The sequence below is a fragment of the Octopus bimaculoides genome, chromosome 3 (assembly GCF_001194135.2).
Source record: "Octopus bimaculoides isolate UCB-OBI-ISO-001 chromosome 3, ASM119413v2, whole genome shotgun sequence".
NCBI classification, from domain to species: Eukaryota; Metazoa; Mollusca; class Cephalopoda; order Octopoda; family Octopodidae; genus Octopus; species Octopus bimaculoides.
In genome coordinates this window covers 136,871,871-136,892,278 of record NC_068983.1, presented here as the reverse complement: position 1 = coordinate 136,892,278, position 20,408 = coordinate 136,871,871, and the positions used below count along the sequence as shown (strand labels likewise).

The window sequence follows — 20,408 nt, the reverse complement described above, 5'->3', positions numbered from 1 at the left end:
ATATATATAATCTCCAGACTCGAAAATAAAAATTGAAATATTATTTAAAATTTGTATATACTTTGGAAAACGTCTAGCAGAAGAAGACGATACTTATGACTTTTGCAGCTCACTGAAACTAGTGAGATATATTCGGAAAACGTAGGAGAAGCATGACCACAGAAACAATTTCAGGTGGCCAGGTGCCGCAGTATTTCTCTTTATAGAAATATGGTCCTTGCTGCTGCCATACTTACACGGTTTCGCTGTAGAGTTTTCATTGATTTGTCAGTTCAAATTTTATTACTTTTTAAAAACCTTTAGAATGGCTCCTTTGCTACTATGTTCTTTGTCACCCCAGAACACATGCCATACTAACGATATGAATATGGTGTTAACTTTATCCTTTCTTGTCTATCCTTTATGAATTGCCTTCTTCAGAACATTTAATCGGCAAGAACTAGTTAGCTGAAATGTAGAACTACGAACTGAGACGAGTTACTACCTTCTCTGTTATAGTTTTTTAAACTCGTGTCAGTAGGGTTCCAAATTTTTAATAACTCCCCACTTATCTCTTTTTTTGAGAAGGCTTTTTGGAATAACGAGACAAAAAGTCAACTACTTTAGTGATCCAGTGTTGCAAGCATTCATATATAAATTATCTGTTATTTTGTTTAGAGTTTAACTTCTGCTATCTGATCTGCATTCTAGGTAAAGCAATCCCATCTTTATTGTAGAAAATGATACCCTGAACGTCAGGACCTAGGCATGGTTTAGTGGTATGGAATTTGTTGAGAAGATTTAGGTTTTTTTAGTGGAAGGATGTGTGTTTTGTAGTGCAGTTATACAGTGCTTGCACTAATGATGTTTATGTATAGTTGGTGGTATGGGATGGTAGGGTTATGGATTTCGAATGGAATGGCAGTGATATCTTGATAACTGGCTTATAAATACTGATCCTTTCTCTGGAATTAGGCCATTTTCCAACTTTCACCCATTTTCTATTTTTAGAGAAAGGAACATTATGAGTGATCCCTCATGACTTTGTGCAACATGGCCAGTTTTGAGAGAGAGAGAGAGAAATTGACTCCAGTGTTTGATAAGTATTTTATCAACTCTGTTAGGATGAGAGATAAAGTTGGCTTAGGTGGGATTTGAACTCAGAGTGTAGAGAACTAGAACAAATATTGCAAAGCATTCTATCTGATGCTGTAGTACAGTGTTTCTCAACCTTTTTGGTGCCACACCTCACTTCAATATTTGTAAAAAAAACAAAACAAAAACATGTACCCCACATTATATATATGTAAGGTGGTTGGCATTGAAAAGGGTATCCAGCAGTAAAAGCATGCCAAAACAGACAATCTTCTGGCTTGCTAAGGCCTGTCAAACTGGCCAATTCTATGCCAGCATGGAAAATGGATGTTAAATGATGATGATGTACACACATATTCCATAGAAGTTTTTATTAAAATTTTATTGCAAGTTTTATTCACTTGTAACTTATGCCGCATATGAAGTAACCAATGTTTCCACAACTCCACCTGCAAGGTATGTGCCTCATCATGAGAAACACTGCTCTAATGACTCTGGCAATTCACTCCTTTAGTCACGTAAATGGAAACTGGTCTGATGGATATGATATTGTGTTTGAGTTCAAATCCTCTGTAACTATTTCAATGTATATTTGAATAACCCAATTCTGTTTCAGTACATCTAGATATCAGATCTTCTGAGAATGTTACCTGTGATAGACTAAGCATCCTGTCTAAGTAAGGATTTGGCTTTTGTTTAGTCAATAGCATAACATTAGAATTGAGCAACTGCTTTTAGAAGCCTCACTGAGGCCAAGAGAAGAAAGTGGATAGTTTTGAAGTTAGTTGTGTATTAAAGTTCCTCCAAACTAACCATTAACAATAAGTCCAGTCAACCATATAACATCTACATTCCTAATGATATCATGACCCTGACTTCCATTCCATAGGCTCAAATGTGCTTTAAAAGTTCAATTATGTTACCAAATATCATATAAAGTAATGATAATAGAATCTGTGTCTCAAGATTTTATTCATCAAATGTTATTATAACTCAATGTCCAGTTTAAGTAAGGGAAAATATTAGCTTGCCCATCACATAATACATTTCTCAGGCTGTGTGGTAAGAAGTTTGCTTTCCAGCCACATTGTTTTGGGTTCAATCTCTCTATGTGGCACCTTGGGCAAGTGTCTTCTGCTATAACCCTGGGCCAACCAAAGCTTAGTGAGTGGATTTGGTTGATGAAAACTGAAAGGAAGCCTGTCATATATATTATTATTGTTTAACATCCATGTTCCATGCTGGCGTGGGTTGGACAGTTTGATAAAGATCCAGTGAGTCAAGGACATCATACTCCAGTGTCTCTTTGGCATAGTTTCTATAGTTAGATGCTGTTCATAATGCCAACCACTTTACAATAGGTACTGGTGCTTTTTTGTTCTACCAGCACTGTTGAGATTACCATGTAGTTTGCAAGTCAACAAACCCAGAGAGGGAGGATGTTGCCTCTGTGTGCTAGAGGGGGTTAAGGAATGAGGGAAGAGGTTGGTGCAGAGCAGTTTGTGTTGTAGAGGTGCTACATGGCTACTCACATTTAGGAGACAAAATGAGAATGAATTAGCGGTATCTCCAAAGAGATAGATAGTGGTGATGAGGTGTTCAGGTAGCAGGAGCACAAATGGGTGGGGAGAAAACAGGAAAGAGATGGGGAAGTGAGAGAAGGAGGTAGGCAACATATGATAGGACTGAGGGGAGGGAGTGCATAAGTTGGGTGGGGTGCTACAGATATACTAGCAATATGGTAGTAATGATGCTGTTGACAGGAAGAAGAGAGAGAGAGATGATGTGTTAGGGTAGGCAGTAGGAATGGAGTACAGAGATAAAACATGCCTAATGCATAGAGATAATTTGGTAGTCTGGGCTGGTGGATGACCACTCTAACATGTGAATGTGGAGAACAATATTAATAGATAAAAAATGGCTAACAGTGTGTGTCTTTTTCTGTCTGTCCACCACCACCACTTGACAACCAGTGCTGGTGTGTTTACATCCCTGTAATTTAGTGGTTTGACAAAAGTGTTTGCTTGGATAAGAACCAGGCTTAAAGAATAAGTGCTGGGGTCAATTCGTTCATCTAAAATTCTTCAAGGTGGTGTCCCAGCATGGCCTTAGTCTAATGACTGAAAAAAGTAAAAGATAAAAGATTTTATTTAAAGAGTTCATCTGGCTTCATATGTTATATTACTAACGGAAAACAAAATCAAGACATTCACACTCCTTTATGAAAAGCAACAGACTAAGATTGTAAAATTAGCAATAGTAAATAGTAATATAACACCAGTCTGAAATTAGATTGTATGTTTATATATCAATCACAAATATATCAGACCCAACTGAGGGACCAGCAATCAGAGTTGACAGTAGTATAATAGATAAGGCAATTAAGGATATGAAGACAGAGAAAACCCTTGGACCATCAGGAGTCACCACTGAGATGCTTAAAATATCTTGTAGAGTAGGATATGGCCTTGTTAATCAGGTTATCCAGGAAGGTGTCACTGCCAATGATTGGTGTTGTAGTATTATAGTTACCTGCTACAAGAGTAAAGGGAATGCCTTAGATAGAAACAGCTACAGAGATATCAAACTGCTGGACCAAGCCATGAAAGTTACACGGCAAATTATAGCCAATTGGTTTGGAATAGATTTAAACTAGATGAGATGTAATTTGGTTTTGTGCTTGAGAAGAGTGCTACAGATGTCATCTTCCTAGTGAGACAGCTGCAGAATAAATATCCGACCCAAAGTAAACCATTGTGCCTGGCTTTTGTCAACCTGGAGAAAGTTTTTGACAGAGTCTGTTATCTGGTGCACTCTAAGGATAGTAGATGATGAGTGGCTTGTTAGAGCTGTGCAAGCCAATTACGGCAGTGCTGTCAGTAGGGTGAGAGTGCAGTGACAAATTTTGCATCCAAGTAGGGGTTCACCAGGGCTCAGTTCTCAGCCCCCTCTTACTCATAGTCCTCTTGGCATAACAGAGGAATTTAAAACTGGCTGCTCATGGGAACTACTATATGCTGATGATTGATGACCTCACTCTTTCAGCAGAATTGGAGTAGAAATTCCAGGAATTCCTGGAATCAAAGGGCTTTAAAATTAATCTAGCAAAAATCAAGGTTGTTAGTAAGAAAGTGGATGAGACTCTCGTCCCATCAGATAAATGGTCCAGCTCAATATGTAAACTATGGACACATAAGAGGCGCAGTTGAATCACATGTAGGTTAACAGAGAAAGTTGTTTTCATATGTGGCAGATGCGCAAGAACAATAAGAACTAAGGACATACAAGAATTAGACTCTCAAATGCGTAGGAGGCTTCCTTGAGATTGTAGTCTAGGCTGACCAAGATACTCTCATGGAATGTAACCAAATTAGCAGTGGTGGCGAATGTTCTAAAAGTATTGTTGCTGGAATAAGAATAGGATGGAAGAAATACAGAAAGGTGTTACTTCTGTTGGCAACAAAAGGCCTCTCTCTCACAGTGGAAGGCAGATTATATGATGTGTATGTATAAACGGCTATAATCCATGGTAGTGAGATGAGTGCTATGAATGCAAATGATATGTATGAGGGCTGGCTGAAAAGTTTATAGGCTGACCAAGATACTTTCATGGAGTGTGACCAAATGAGGTTTATTTTTCAACATAGTCCCCTTGCAGTCCACATACTTCCATCAGTCTTGCAGTTCTTGGATCCCATTGATGAAGAAGCTTTCATCCTGTTGGTCAGAAAAGTTATCAACTGCAGATATGCCATCATCACTGTGATACTAGTTCTCAGCCAATTTTTTTTTCATGTCCAGCAACAGATGATAGTGAGATGGGACCAAATTGAGAGAAAATGGAGGGTGATCAGCCAGTTCAGAACCACAGTCATGCACAGCAACCATTGAAATCAAGGACTTGTGTGTTGGAGTATTGTCCTGATGAAACAGTTTCCCTGGGCATTTGATTTTGCTAGCCTTTCATAACTGCCTCAGCAAGTTGGCATAGTACTCTTCATTGATGATGTGGCCTTTTAAAGAGAGTCAACAAACACAATGTCTTTTGCATCCCAAAAGACTGAGGCAATCACCTTTTCTGCATATGAAACAACTTCGGTCTTCTTTGAAGCAGATAAGGAGGAGTGTTTCCACTGCATGGATTGTCTCTGGCTCAAAGTGTCGAAGCCAACACTCATCATAGGTTAGGAAACATTCAAGGAAGCCAGCTGGATCTGCATAAAACAATGTCAGATTTTCCTGCGATGTGATCAGCTTGGTGCCCTTTGATCAGGTTTCAGAAAATGTGGCATCCACCAAGAAGAAAGCTTTGTTATGCCGAGCTTGTTGTATAGAATATTCTCAACTCATGGGATATGCTAATAGCATTGTCTAGCAGTATGAGTTTCTTAAGAAGACCTACCCACCTCAGTGAAAATGAGTTCTGGAAACACTGTATTCCACCCTCACTTACTCCAATGAATCAAACTACATCTCTTCCTCTTCTCTTCTTCATGCACTATGCTTATTTCTCCCTCCCCACTCCTGCATCTCAATCCTGTCCTGCCAACTGTATCATTGCTATCCTGTTGCCTCTGCTATCACTGTATATCCAGGTTTCACCACTCACTTCATTCCCCTTCTCTCTCCCCTTCTTTGCACTTTTGCAAACTCCCTACTCATGCACCCTGTGCAATCCTCTACCATTCCACTTATATTCACCTTGAGAGTATACCCTGGCACGTTACTATCTCTCTCTCTCTTTCTCCTTCCCTTGGACTGGGGTAACCATGTATCTCTTCTTCGGCAAGACACCTGTTTCTGTTCCTATGTCATACTGTAACCTCTCATCACCTGGCACAAAGCCACCTGTTTCAATACCCCGCTCTCTCTTGAGGGATCTTTGTCTTGCAAGTTATTTTGTGAGTTTGAATGCAATAAACAAGGAAATTGCTGTTTTACTTGTATTTTGTTAAGGGAAAAAGTTATATTGAAATTAGTTTCTTATGACAGAAATGTCTCTATATTTTTGTCATGAACTTGAAAAGAGTTACTGCATAAAATATTGTCATCTAAACATTAAGATAACATTATCTAAACATTAAGATAATTCTGAGATAATTTGGTTTCTGTTGATAATTTGCTACTGCATTTATAAGACCAAATGAAAGTCTTGTATATTGAAATATTCTAAGGATTAAAAAGCAGTGTAAGGACGTTTTTTTAATTACAATGGTAAATGTTAAGAATTATGTTTCACATTGACCTTAATAAAATAAAATGTTTTAGATAACTTGTGAATGATAGGCATCTAGAAGAGTATGCATTAACTAGGTATCAAGATGTTCTTTGTGATTTTTGATTTTTACTATTACATCTCAAGCTTTCCATGGTTACTCAGTTCTGTGATATTTTCTTTGATTAGGTAGTTTATCTCTTGTCTGATGAATTTCCTTTCACTCACACAAAACTTTTGAGTAAAGGTTTTTAGCATTTGGAATCAAATTAGTGATGGGTTTAACAGGTGGAATTTTTAGTCACACAAAATTTGGTAAAACTAGTGGGGCTTCTAGGTCATCAAACTTGAATTCCACAGGAGAATGCTGGGACATGAAACTTTAACAAAATATAATATCCATCCAGGACTGAGTGTAAATAATAGTGACTACAGTTTGTATAACTTTTCTTCATATTCAATCTCAATATTGCATATTCTCATAATTTGGCAACTAGATTGTGGTGATGCCATCACAACATTACCTCTGAACGGCTTAATGATTCTTGTCAATATTAGCTGGAATATAATGAAAGCTTGCATTGAGTAGCTGTTAATCACAATAGAGATGAATGCATAACTATATCAACTAGTTTCCTTCCCTTCATACATCTCTGACAAACACACACATTCCAAACATCTTTGATCTCTTTCTCATCTCCAACCCCAACCTCTACCATACCATAACTGTCTCTCTGAGAAGCAGCTGCTGAAGTAGTTTTCTATTTCATGTCCTCCTGATGTTGCATTTTTTTAAACCAAGAATTTTAAGGCCTGGAGAAATTGATCTGGGAATTCTGTTGACTGTTACTTGAGTTACAAGTTGATGTCTCACGAAACTCATTCACTGGTTGAAAGTAAATATCCTCATAGTTATCACAAACCATTATTGACTCAGACACTCTATTAGATATAAAATTTGTGAGGGTGTATCATCTGTTGAGATCTGGAATATTGGCATGAAAATTTTCAAATGTGCATATCAGGAGTTTGAATTTAAAAGATGCAGACACCGACTGAGAAATTGTGTCAACTCATTTGGAAATTAGAACTATTTATTTAATTCTGTAAATAAACTATCATTAAAAAAAAATACAAATGATGTAACAACCAAAGTAAGGGAGAGAACTCGGCCATTACATAATATATTACCCAATGAAATAATCAGTTTAAGGGAGAGACCTTTCTCCTCGTGTTTCATTATTGAAGGAAAGTAGAATCACAGCACACACACTTCTGTCTCTAGAATGACACTCAGTGTTATCGCTAATCCCAGATTCTCTTACTCAGATGATAAGATTCTTCACTCCTTGGAAGCTTTTATATATAAAGTCATCTTTACACAACTTTAACCTGGATATACTGTATTTCTATGAACAAAGGCATTGAAAATATTCTGCAACAGGAACATGATAACCTGATATTCTTCAGAAGCACAAAAAACGCAATCATTGACATATAACAATCTTCCTACTTTCAGCTCATAACTAATACTGTGAAAGTCTTTAATAAATACTAGTTATTATATTCTTTAACTATCACTCATAGTGATAACACGTTTGTATCACAACCCCAAACTGTATATTGAAGTCTTTCTACTTGTGGTTAAAGACTAAATCAGTTCTAGACAGTTGTTAACCATATGTATATGAGATAAGGACACCCCTCGTTATATTTTGAATGGTGTTGTTGCTATGCATGAACATTCTACATTGATGCATGTGCATAGTGGATAAACACTTACTTGAGAAATAAAGTTTCCTTGTTGAAATTCAGTTTGGTATTATGTACATATCTTGGAATGAGCCATCTGATAATGGTTGGCAATCAAACTATTTGAAATGCATTGTAGATGTAAATATCAATGTCTCATCTCTAAAGTTGATGTCAATAGTTAAAACAAAAATCTTTTTATCAAGTTGCTGTAGATGAAGGAATGGGGCTAACATTCTTTTATTCTTTTAGTGGTTTCAGTCGCCGGACTGTGGCCGTGCTGGAGCACCACCATAATTTTTAAAATTTTGTTGTCGCTTTATGATTGAAAGTTAGTCGATGATTGAGTTTGTAGTTGCAGATCTCCCCTGAGTATATCTTTGAATGGTTGGTATTTAATATAGTGAGCTAAATATTTGATAAAGGTTTAATCAATTAAAATTATACTTGTAATATACAGAAATATCATTGGTGGTAATAATAATTCTAATTAAGAATGGCAAGGGTGACTACTCTGAAATGTAAATTGATAAAAAATTGTGTGTTTCATTATAAAACAGTTCACAGAATTCAGCACAATCGTTTTGAAGCCTGTTTATTATTTTTCAATCTTGTAAAGCTTTTACATTAACAAATAAATTATTATTATTAATATTTAAAGGATTGATGTTACTCCTCCAGAAGTTAAAGAAACAATAAGAAGAGTGCGACTGTTATTGAATGAACAACATTTCGACATCTCGTGTCTTCCACAAGTTCAAAATAAGCATCTTAACATACTTCATTTTGGTACTTATTGTTTCTTTAATTTCTGGAGGAGTAACATCAATCCTTTAAGTATTACCAAAATGAAGTAGATTGAGATGTTTATTTTGAACTTGTGAAAGACACACAATATATCGAAATATTGTTCATTCAATAACAGTTGCACTTTTTTATTGTTTCTTTACTACTACTACTACTACTACTACTACTACTACTACTACTACTTCCTCCTCCTAGAATGTAGGATGGTACTTTTCTGCAGATCGACAATTCGAGTTTCATTTCCAATTTCTTTCAGTCTTTTATGTAGCATTCTGGGTGTTGTACCAAGTGCACCAATTACTACAGAAATAACTGTTTTTCCTGGTCTTCCACAGATTCCTCTTTGGTTAGATCCTGATATTTCTAAAATTTTTTTTCGATTTCTTTGATATTGATTCTATTATCATTGGGAATTGCAAAATCTATGATCTTACACTGTTTATTTTGTCCTCTATAATCATATCTGGTTTTTTTGTCTCAATTGTATGGTCAGTCTTATGGCAAAGTCCCACAAGAGCTTGTAATTCTCATTTTCTATTACAGCCTCTGGTTCATGTTCATACTGCTTTTCTGTTGTTTTGAAACCACATACTCAACTAACATCCCATTACACTTTTTTGCCTTCACAATCATCTCTGCACTTCTGCTCCTTTTGTGCTGGTATGCTGCACTCACTCAAAATGTGATTGATACTCTTGTCTCCTTTCCTGTAGATTCTAAATTTGCTGAGTTTTGTCAATCTTTCAAACCCAGTATTGCAGTACCAATAGTGTCTTCTGTATTTAGTAATCCTCTACCACCTTCCCTTCTTGTAGATAATCAGTCCATATTTTAGGATGGAGTGCATTGTTAGCAGCTTTCTGGTTCTTCTATCCAAGTTCTGTCTATTTCAGAAAGGGAGCAGAGTATCTCAAGACTGGTATAGCCCATGTATTTATGGCTTTAATGATGTTCTTTCCATTTAATTTTGTTTTGAGCATGTTCCTAATTCTCCTTTTGTACTCTATAGTGACTTTCTCCATCATTTCTCTTTCCATTATCTTGCAGCACTCCTAGGTATTTGTGTCCCTCATTATTTCTCAGTGATCTAATGATGGTGACTTGTGGTAATTTTATGCCATCAGATTTTATCTTCCAGCCTCTTTTCATTAGTACTGCACACTTATCTATCCCAAACTGCATTTCAGTTTCTTTACTGAATTCTCTCATTGTTTGGATCAGAGAATCCAGGTCTGGTTCATTTTTTGTATATATCTTGAGGTCATCCATATAAAGTAGGTGATTTATTCTTATTATGGTTTTGTTAAACTCATAGGCAGGCCTGGATTTTCTCAGTATACTTGTCAGTATACTTGTTAGGTGTACATGAAAGGACATAATACAAATATGCTTCGAGAAAAACTGGGCACAAGATGAATCAGATATAGAATGTAGATAAGAAGACTGCACTGTTAGAGACAAGTAATACACATGGATGAGGACAACTGTATAAACAAAGTGATAGTCATTTAATGTGGATGGAGCTTTTGGAAGAGAGATACCTGGGAAGACATGGGATAAAATTTTGAAAGCTGAACTTAAGACCTTGAAGCTCATGGAGGATGATACTGGACCACAATGATGAAGAGTAATGGAGAGAGCAAGTCTCCTTTGAAAATGCCCCTGTGTATTTTCATGTTTCCTAGTGATTCATTTTCAAATGTCAGTTCTACTCCTCACACTTTCATTGCTTTCTCCGAAAAAGTTGTTTACCTTCTCATTGATTCTGAGAAACTTCAGACATTCCAAGAGCCAGCTGCGTGGGACATTGTTATAGGCCTTCCTGTAATCTGTTCATCCAACAGCGAAATTCTTCCTCCTTAGTTGTACCTCATTTAATATTCTGCTGTCTATATATAACAGATCAGTAGTTCCTCTTGATTTCTTCCTACATAGTTTTTACTCTTCTGGCTGTAGGTTCTCCTCTTCTAGAAAATTATGTATCTCATCTGCTATCATCACCATCGTCATTGTTTTTTGTCTGCCTTCCATGCTGGCATGGGTTGGGCAGTTTGACAGGAGCTGCCCAGGCAGGAGCTTGCACTATGCTTCTGTGTCTGTTTTGGGATTGTTTTTACAGTTGGCCTAGTTAATAGTTTCTAGAGTAATGGTAAGCAGCCAGTAGGTTTATAACTGCTGACTTCCCCTCTCTTTTCTTTGTCCTTTTGTATCAGCACTGTCCTTCCTTTTGTCATATATATTGGTGTTGTATATATGTTGGTGTTCTATGCAGTTAGTAAGAAACGGTTGTATATAGCTGTGTATTGGGAGGTTTTTGAGCCAGAAACCCTGGACACCATCTGGTCTGGGTTTATTATTATTATTATTATTATTATTATTATGGCAGTGAGCTGGCAGAATTGTTAGCATGCCAGGTGAAATGCTTAACAGTATTTTATGTCTTCACGTTCTGAGTTCAAGTTCCTCCGAGGCCAACTTTGCCTTTCATCCTTTTAGGGTCGATTAAATAGGTACCAGTTACGCACTGGGGTTGATGCACTCGATTTACCTCCTTCCCCCAAATTTCAGACCTTGTACCTATAGTAGAAAGGATAATCCTTATTATTATTCAGGTGACAAGCTGGCAGAATCATTAGCATGCTGAACAAAATGCTTAGTGGCATTTTGTCCGTCTTTGTTTTAAGTTCAAATTCTGCTGAAGTCAGCTTTACCTTTCATCTTTTCAGGGTTAATAGATTAATTACCAGTCAAGCACAGGGGACAATATAACTGACGAGCTTCCTCCTCTAAAATTTCAGGCCTTGTGCCTATAGTAGAAAAGATTATTATTATTGAAGTGGTGAGCTGGCAGAAACATTAGCATGTCAGACAGAATGATTAGTGGCATTTTTTCCAGCTTTACATTTGAAATTCAAATGCTGCTGAAGTCAACTTTGTCTTTCATCCTTTTGCGGTTGATAGAATAAGTACTAGTTGAGCACTGGGATTGATGTAATCAACTAGCCCCTCACCACAAAATTTCAAACCTTATGCATGTAGTAGAATGGATTATTATTAGAGTGGTGGATTGGCAAACTTAGAATGTTTGAAAAATATTTTACAGTAGTTATTCCAGCTCTTTACATTCTGAATTCAAATCTTGCTGATGTTAATTTTATTTTTCGTTCTTTTGGAGTTGTTAAAATAAAGTACCACGCAAGTACTGAGACTAATTTAATCAACTCATCCCCCACCCTCTAATTTAGGCCTTGTGCCTAAATTAAAAACAAATATTATTATTATTGTCAATAGAGCTGTGGGTGACAGAATCATCATTCGGTTTCAATAAAAAAATAACTTGTTAAATACTGAATCAGACTGAATCAAGCAAAGCTCTACCTAAAGAGGCCTTGTGCTTTTCCAAAATAGTAGATTCACAGATATGTTAGATTATTGTGTTGAATGCCATGTATTTGTGTTCTGAGTTAGTTTCTCCAGCGTCTAAACTTTCAGGGATCAATAAGTACCAGAATTAATTAAATCAAGGACAACTTTTTCTTCTATAAAGTAAACAAAGTAGGATCCGAGAGATCTGTGTTGGCAATTTGTGAGTATAAACAGTTAAAAAGTAAATAAATTGGTTTGCCCTGAAGAAAGAGAAGGAAGGAGAAAAGAAAATTTTGAAGAATAAGGGAGGAATGAATGAAGATGGGGAATAAAGGAGGTTGCAAGGTAAAATGTGTTGGGAGGGAGACAAAAGTTAAAATCAGAAGATAATTAACATAAAGGCTGGCAAATTTGGAAAATGAGGAAGAAAATGGGTGTAGGTAAGACTAGAAGATAGACAACAAAAGCAGTGTAAAATTTGATAAGTGTGTGAGTTGAGGTCAGGAGAACAAGAAAAATGATAGGAGTTGCTAAACTCCAAAATGTTATAGAGAGTGAAGTTGATTACGAGAATGAAAAGTATTGATTAATACTTGTGGACAAGGAATTCCTAGAGTAAGGATAAGATGTTTTTCTCTGTGCTTTTGAGTGTATGGTGATGGCTTGGAATCAAGATTAAGGGCTGGTTATGAGTACTATTGCAGGCAAAAGAATAAATGTAGCACAGAGAAGCATCATTTAAATATGCTGGGATGTAGTTGATGGTGAAGTTGCTTTTGACCAAATATTCGACATGAGCTTTTGTTTGATTTGAAAGAAGTGAGAACTGGGAAAGATAGCAGTTTGAAGTTTAAAAGAAAGAAATTGAAAGTCAGAGTTGTGAGGTTCTGTCAATAGAAAGAGCCCCAATCCAATATGTAGGTTTTGCCATCAGATATTGCACACATGTGAAAGTACTAGTTCTTGAACAACGATGATCATATTGTAGTAATAATATTTTAAAGTTCAAGTGCTCTGAAACTTGTGTGCATGTTATACAATACTGTTATCATAGCAACTTTTCTTCTGTGATGTTGGTTGATATTGGCATTATTTTTATTTGTTATTTTTTGCAGCTTTGGCTGCATCAGCTATTACCTACAGTGATTCTGAGAATTTTCTTTTGTCAAACTTGCATTGACTGCGTATGCTATGTGATGCTTTTATCTGAGCTAGGTGACTGCATTAAGTTTCATTATATTTGCTTTGTATGTTTGTGGGCTACAAAAATGGTTTAGCTAGCTCTTCAAACTTAGTAGGCCACTACTTTACTGAATTGGCCTGCTCAAATAAATTTTTTGAAAAATTTGTAATGTTTCCTTTTCTGTTGCTTTCTTTTCAGTGTATGAAATGTTGATTGAAGGTAAAGATAGCGAAATGGAAAGTGAGGACATTGATTTCTCTGCCCTTCCTCCACATATGGTGCCCGGTGTACAGATATTGTCATTGGCAGAACTTATACGCTGTGTCAGCAATGGTACAGAAGAACTCCGTTATTATCTCCTCAAGGAATCAAACACTATCATTGAATGTAAAGTCTGCTTTAATCTCTTCCGCAATGTTGGTTATTTCATTGCGCACAAACGTTTCTACTGCCTTGCCTGCAATCGAGACAAACCAACCAATTCTAGTGCAACCCCACCAACATATGATGAGCAGTCAGTTACAGTTGCACCAGAACTTCCAACAGATGCCACAGATTTCAAAAAGCAATCTGTAGAACTTGTCAGAAACAACCTTCTTAAAAAACCTTCAACTTTGTTGCACTGTTACGGGTCCAAAAGAGAATCTTTCTGGCAGATTTATAACAAGACCAACAAACAGAATGAATCAAATAAAGAAATTTCTAGCTCTTCTTCCATCAGTTTTGAGCCAATTGATAACACCAAAGTTGCTATGAAAGTTGTGTCTTCAGATGCTACTGAAGAAAATGATATCAATTCTGCTGAGGCGAAGAGTGAAGAAGAAATTGCTGAGATCACACAAGATATTGAAGATGAAGATTTGGATGATAAACTTGACAAAGGAACTACTTCTGAGCCGACATCTGAGAGATCTTCTCCTATACCCAATGAAACATCTGACTTTAAAGACTTAGAATCCAATATAAAATATGAGTTGGCAGATTTTAAACACCTGAAGTGTCTGAAATGTCAGCGAATCATGTCTTCTAAAAAGTCTTTGGTGAATCACGTCATTAACTTGCATGGTGACTTGAAGCGCTACTATTCTTGCCCTCTCTGTAAAGAGAAGCTTAAATTCCGTTATTTTTGGGGGGTGATTCGACATTTGTCCACAATTCATTACATGAAAAAGCTACAAATTAATAAGATTCGATCAACTTTACGAAAATCTAGTTGGGTTGAGAAGAATTCTGGAGAAATAGTTAGCGCACCAATCCTCTGCAAGACCAAGCCTGCCAGTGTTCAAACAAACAATAAAAGTAAGAAAGCTAGTGAAGATAAAGTACGTTTGAAGAATGAGGAAATTGCTTTTGCTAATGATCTTTTGCAACAAAAAGTGCTACAAGGAATTTTAAGTAATTCATCTAAGGGTCGGAAGAAGTTCCGCTGTCAGAGCTGTAAAAAGGTGTTTACACAGATAAAGTCCTTGCAGGCTCATTTACGTGACTGCACTGATTGGGAACATGTAACCAAATCCTCAAGTGATTTCAAACAAAATGGGCAGAGTACAAAGAAGTCTCAGGTAGCCAGCAAATCTCACTCAGAGCCAGCTCCTAGTGAAGAGTTGAAAAAAAAAGAAACAGTTTCTTCTAACAAAACAACTATATTACTTCCAAAACGAAATGATTCAGAAAAATCTTCGACTCAAAAGACTAATGATGGAACTAGTGACTTGAAAACCAAAGAAAGTGTAAAGACCAGTGTCCAAACTGATATTCAACCATGTCCATCTGGTTTAATTCCATTACAGTCTGCAAGTATTATTCCTCAGCTCCCTCTTCCCACAAGGTTACCTGCTAACATGTCTAACTGGACAAACCCTCCTCTCGGAAAATTCATCTCTATTGGAAATAATACGTGTACTACTAATAAGGCAAATAGTTCTCTAATTTCTTCTCTTACAATTACACCAAATGCAGTTCCGTTGTCTGACCAATCAAAATCTGTTCCTACAGCAGCTGTTCCATGTATTGTACGTCCCCTTCAAACTAATACTTTATCAACTGTTTCTGTAAATGATTTGCCCATTTTGCTCCCAACAACAGCTCTTTCTGGATCTGCAACTCCTACTGTTTCTTCACAAAGCTCTACAAACATTGTGTGCTCAGTTGCTGCACCAAATACATTGTGTTTGGTAGACAACAAACAATCTCAAAAGCCCAGTCCTGTGATAATGTCTACAGTGAACAAAATAAATCCAGGTGACAATAGCCAAATCATAAGTGATAATGTTGTCCCAAATATATTAGCAGCTGTTGATAAAAAGGGACAAATTTCATTGACCGCAATATTGTTGCCGGCTAACTCTCAACTCCCCGTCACTCAACTTCCAAATGCTAGTGTTGAGAAACAAAACAGTACACTGATCACTAGCCAATCTAATGCCACAGTTTCAAATGAAAACAAGTCTTTGAATCATTTTGTAGAAAACAAAAATTCCAATGTTGTATCTAATGGCCATGTCAGCAGTTATTCTAATGACACTATTACACAAGGTGCAGAAATACAACCTCTGGATGATGTTAAAACTTTGATTATGACTAAAGAGAATATGATTCAAGGACAAAAGGTTAGTGAATCCAAAACACCTGATGTTGAGGGGGATGACTTTGAGAATTCTGCTGCTGCAAAAGACAAAGAAGATAAATTCCCAGTATGTAAGAAAGAGAGAGACTCTGATATCACTAACTCAGTCAGTGATGGTGTTAAACCTTCAACAGTGAGTTCAAGTAATGTTTCTTGTCAATCTAGTTATAAGTGCACTGATGTTAACTCTCAACTCATACATCAAGAAAGCAACAGTAAATGTTCAACCTCACCTGATATTACTACTGTATTAGACACTTCTCAGGATTTGAGCAGTTTTCCTGAAAAACATGGTTCTAAAGCAAATTCTCAGCATTTGTCTAAAAAAACATCAAGTGTGTCTGGACACCAAATTCAAAGAAATGGCTTGAAATATAATTCTGCTGGCATTCGTGATAAAAAGTCTGCTCTTCACTCGCTTATTGATAGTGAATCTCTCAGGTGTATTCAGTGTACTCGGAGCTTTAGTAAAATGTCCCATGTACGTAGACATGCAATCAGACATCTGGGATGGAAGCGATACAAATGTAAATTTTGTTCTTTCTCCAATTATGAAAGATCCGAATGCAAGACTCATATTAAACGACGTCATCTGGGCAAGATTGCTGGTTTAACTGTTAAACTATTGGATTTCTACATTGTTGATTTGAATAATAATGATAATCAAATTACTAGTTGTGATAGCAAATTCTTTGTAAAGAGAAAAGAAGTAGAAACTTTAAAATTGGTATCACCCTCTACCACAAACCTTAAAACTTCTACTGATGATGACTCAGAAGAATATACAAGAGTAGATTCTCCTGAACATGTGACAAGTGTATCAGACTGTAGTGACCATAAGACAAGTGACTTGGACTCCACTGATAATGACACAAGTGTTTCGAATTCTACTGATCATGTTATCAGTGTCTCGGAAGAGACCAGTTCTGCAAATATCAAGACAGGTGAGAAGCAAGACAGTGAAAAGATTCTCGCTTTGATTGACACTAAATCATTAAAGTGTCTGGAATGTAGCCGAGAATTCCAAAAGCGTTCACACCTACGCCGGCACATTGTACGCCATCTAGGATTGAAGCGGTACAAGTGTAAGCAGTGCAAATTTACAAGTTATGATCGTTCGGAATGCAGATCGCACATAGAGCGTTGTCATTTGGGTAAAGTACAAGGCATCACTGTTAACTCAATCAATTGTTCTATTGTAATGCTCAGTCAATCTGAAGAAAATTATCAAGAAAGTCAGATGGAAAAATCCAATGCCAAGGAAACTGGAATAGAGCAAGAAATAGAAACAAGTGAAGATATTGATTCCAATTCTTGTAGTAATTTTATGAGTAATACTACTACTGCAACCACTACCACTTCTACCTTTACTATGTCATCAACATCTTTTAATTCTCTATTCTCAACCAGTGAAAGTTCCAAAACAAAAGTAAATAAGAAACCATTGAATATTGCTGCTGGACACAAAGGCAAGTCACCTTCCAAACAAGCCAGTGGTAAGGTTACTGGCAGTGAGAAGAGGAAAAAATCTCTTGGACAAGTCACATCCAGTAAACGTCAAATTTCTCCGAAGAAGGCTAAAAAAGTCTCCTCAACTCAGTCTTCAGCAACTACTGCAAAAAAATTACTTGCTGATGATTTGTCAGTGTTAAACACAAGGAAAGGCTACTATGTCAAACCTAACTTTCTGCAGCTTGCTAGAAGTGCAAAAAAAATTCCTAAAAGTAAAAACAATTAAGCATCTAAAGAAATATTTTGGCAGCTTTTAGTTAACAAGAAAATACTTTAACCCTGGCTATTTTTAATTACTTTTATTATCACCAGCGTTGGTGGGAATGGCAAATATAATAGAGTACCAGGATATTATTAAATACTTTGCAGTATTTAATTAACATCCACTCTGTCCTGAGTTCAGATCTTTTGAGGACTTTCCTTTTCATCACTCCATAATTGATAAAATAAGTACAAGCATGTATTAAGACGGTTTCTATGGACAATGCCTTTCCTTATGAAGATACAGCTTTCTGCTAATGTCACAACCCATTATTATTATTATCATGGTCATTGAAGATTTGATCTTTGGAAACACCTGTGCCATCCTACCGAATGGCAGTAATATCTGTTGATTCCTTCGAAGCCTTTAAGTGCAGTTTAACCTTCTTGGTTAAAAATAGCTTATAGCCTTCTGGCTTACGACGTATTAAAACAAATATTTCTGCTTGTATATAAAGAGGACATTACAAATGACAAGTATCAAGTATCTCAACCAATTATATTTCTTGTATAATTGTTAAAGGCCATTTCAACTGTTTTGTTGAGTATAGTAAATGCAAGGAGTTCTTTCTATGAAAATCAGTAACTGGCTGAAACCCACTTAGTTTGAACCCTCATTCAGACATTTTGACCACCTACTTGATTTTATGTAAAGACTTTTTATTGTAAAACAATGAGAAAAATATCTTTTTCTATGTAAAATGACATCGACTTCACCATGTTGACTTGTAATCTGGTTTTATTTAATAACTTTATTTTGACATCAACCACATTGCTATTGTCAAATTTGACTTGGTCTAATGACAATATGGACAACATCTTTGGATTATTGTTTGAAATTGTATTTAACTAAGATATTTTTTTTCAGATGCATGTTTGTATATAAATATATGTAAAAGGGATGGCAGTGAATGTGCATGTATGTGTGTATCTAAATGTGTGAATGTATAAATATATAAGTGTGTGTGTGTAAATTTACAAAATTGTCTTTATCCATTTTACTCTACTGGATGAAAGAAAAACTAACCACTGTTGTCCAGGGCATTACAGTAGTTATAAAAACAACTCCTCCTCCTTCTCTCTTTCTCTTGAAACTCACTGATACTCTTTCTTTAAGTTCTAAAAATTGCAATGTCCCCTTCCTGATTTGGATATCAGCAATAATTTGTACTCTGTAACAAGGGGACAGATATTTAATGTTGGAAGGTTTTTTTTTTAATTTAAAAAAAAATCTGAGATAGTTGGGCTATGTCCATAGCCTTTTCCAGACATTGAAGCCTAAGAAATTAATGTGACTAATGCTATGCTCTATATTAGTTTAAAAAAAATTATGTCAAGTTAAATTGTCTCTTTTATAGAATGTATCATACTTCTAATTAATGAAATATATTTAAAGATCTAAAAAATAGAAAAAAAGAGAGAAGTTTTGTCACTGTATACTTTACACATAATCCAGAACTAAACATCTCACTGACATCCCCCACCCCACCCCGGTGCTATGTGGCCAGAACCCACATACAACTTTGTTTTTTCCTTTATGTATTGTCTATGGAACTAAAAAAAATGTTTCCATTTATTTTTCAATATAAACTGAACTAATCTGAATAATAGAAATACCATAATTTTTTTTTCTTGCTCTTATTTCTTATAGGTTTATGTATTGTATATAAAAACTTGGTGATTTCAGGTTTTTCTTTTAAAAGAAAACAATTTACTGTTTGTGTAGATAAAGAAATTACTTTTTAAATAGATTTTAACTTTTAAGGTAAAAAATATAAATTTTCTTAGTCTCCTGAGGTTTCTAAGTCAGCCACTTAGCTTTACTTTCATTGTTGTTGTTATTGTTGTTGTTCAACCTGAGGTCAGCCTTGATCCCGCTGACCTATGATCTAAGGCATTCTAGCCTTGACCATCCTGCCTTTTTATTCATAGTATATTTAGAATTTCATTATCCAATGTATCCTTTCTTTTTCAAGACAGAGGGAGATTTGGTTGCTATTTTTTAGCAGACTAAGTGACCACATAGCAACTTCCTCATTGACTCAAGTTTCATGGTATTAAACTGTTGAAAGATAAGTTTCCTAGATAGGATGCTAGACTATATTCTCACACAGCATGCTTGAAACTGCTGCAATGTGTCCTTGAGTCAGCTAGGTGAATAAAGGCAAATGCACTTATGACTTGCTTAGAACAACGAAACACCCAAATGGATTTCAGCTCGTGTCCTTGAATTAGTAGGGACATTACATTAAACCTTCAATAATTTTGTCTTTCATGAAGTTTTATTTTCCTTTATATTCATTAGTGTAATTATGAGAGTCTGTGCCCCTCATAATTACACTTTTGCCTTCTTTTAAATGTTCTTTAGACTGGTAGAGATAAGTGGGTGAGGCTAGTTTTTATTGTTTCATTCTTTCTTGTGGAAGAAGATTTGAATATAAAGATTATCAAAGGACTGTTGATTTGCAAAAAGAGTATTGGATTTTTTTTAATGCTTCATAGTGTATATAGTTTCATCTCTTAATAGTGTAACTACCAGTAATATCATGGACACTAATTTAATTAACTATATGCTAATTTCCTACAAATTTAGACCTTGTGACAATGTAGAT

General features: G+C 35.9%; 1 protein-coding gene across 2 annotated transcripts in view; it reads left to right on the top strand.

Moving 5' to 3' along the window:
• Nucleotides 1-19,422, top strand: part of LOC106872363 (serine-rich adhesin for platelets) — a 24,182-nt gene extending 4,760 nt beyond the window's left edge. For both annotated transcript variants that reach the window (XM_014919330.2, XM_014919329.2), the window contains exon 2: nt 13,596-19,422. In XM_014919330.2, the coding sequence (XP_014774816.1) occupies nt 13,604-17,761 (4,158 nt within the window). In that variant the 5' untranslated portion in view covers nt 13,596-13,603 and the 3' untranslated portion in view covers nt 17,762-19,422. The remainder of the gene's footprint in view (nt 1-13,595) is intronic.
• The last annotated feature ends 986 nt before the right edge of the window (nt 19,423-20,408 follow it).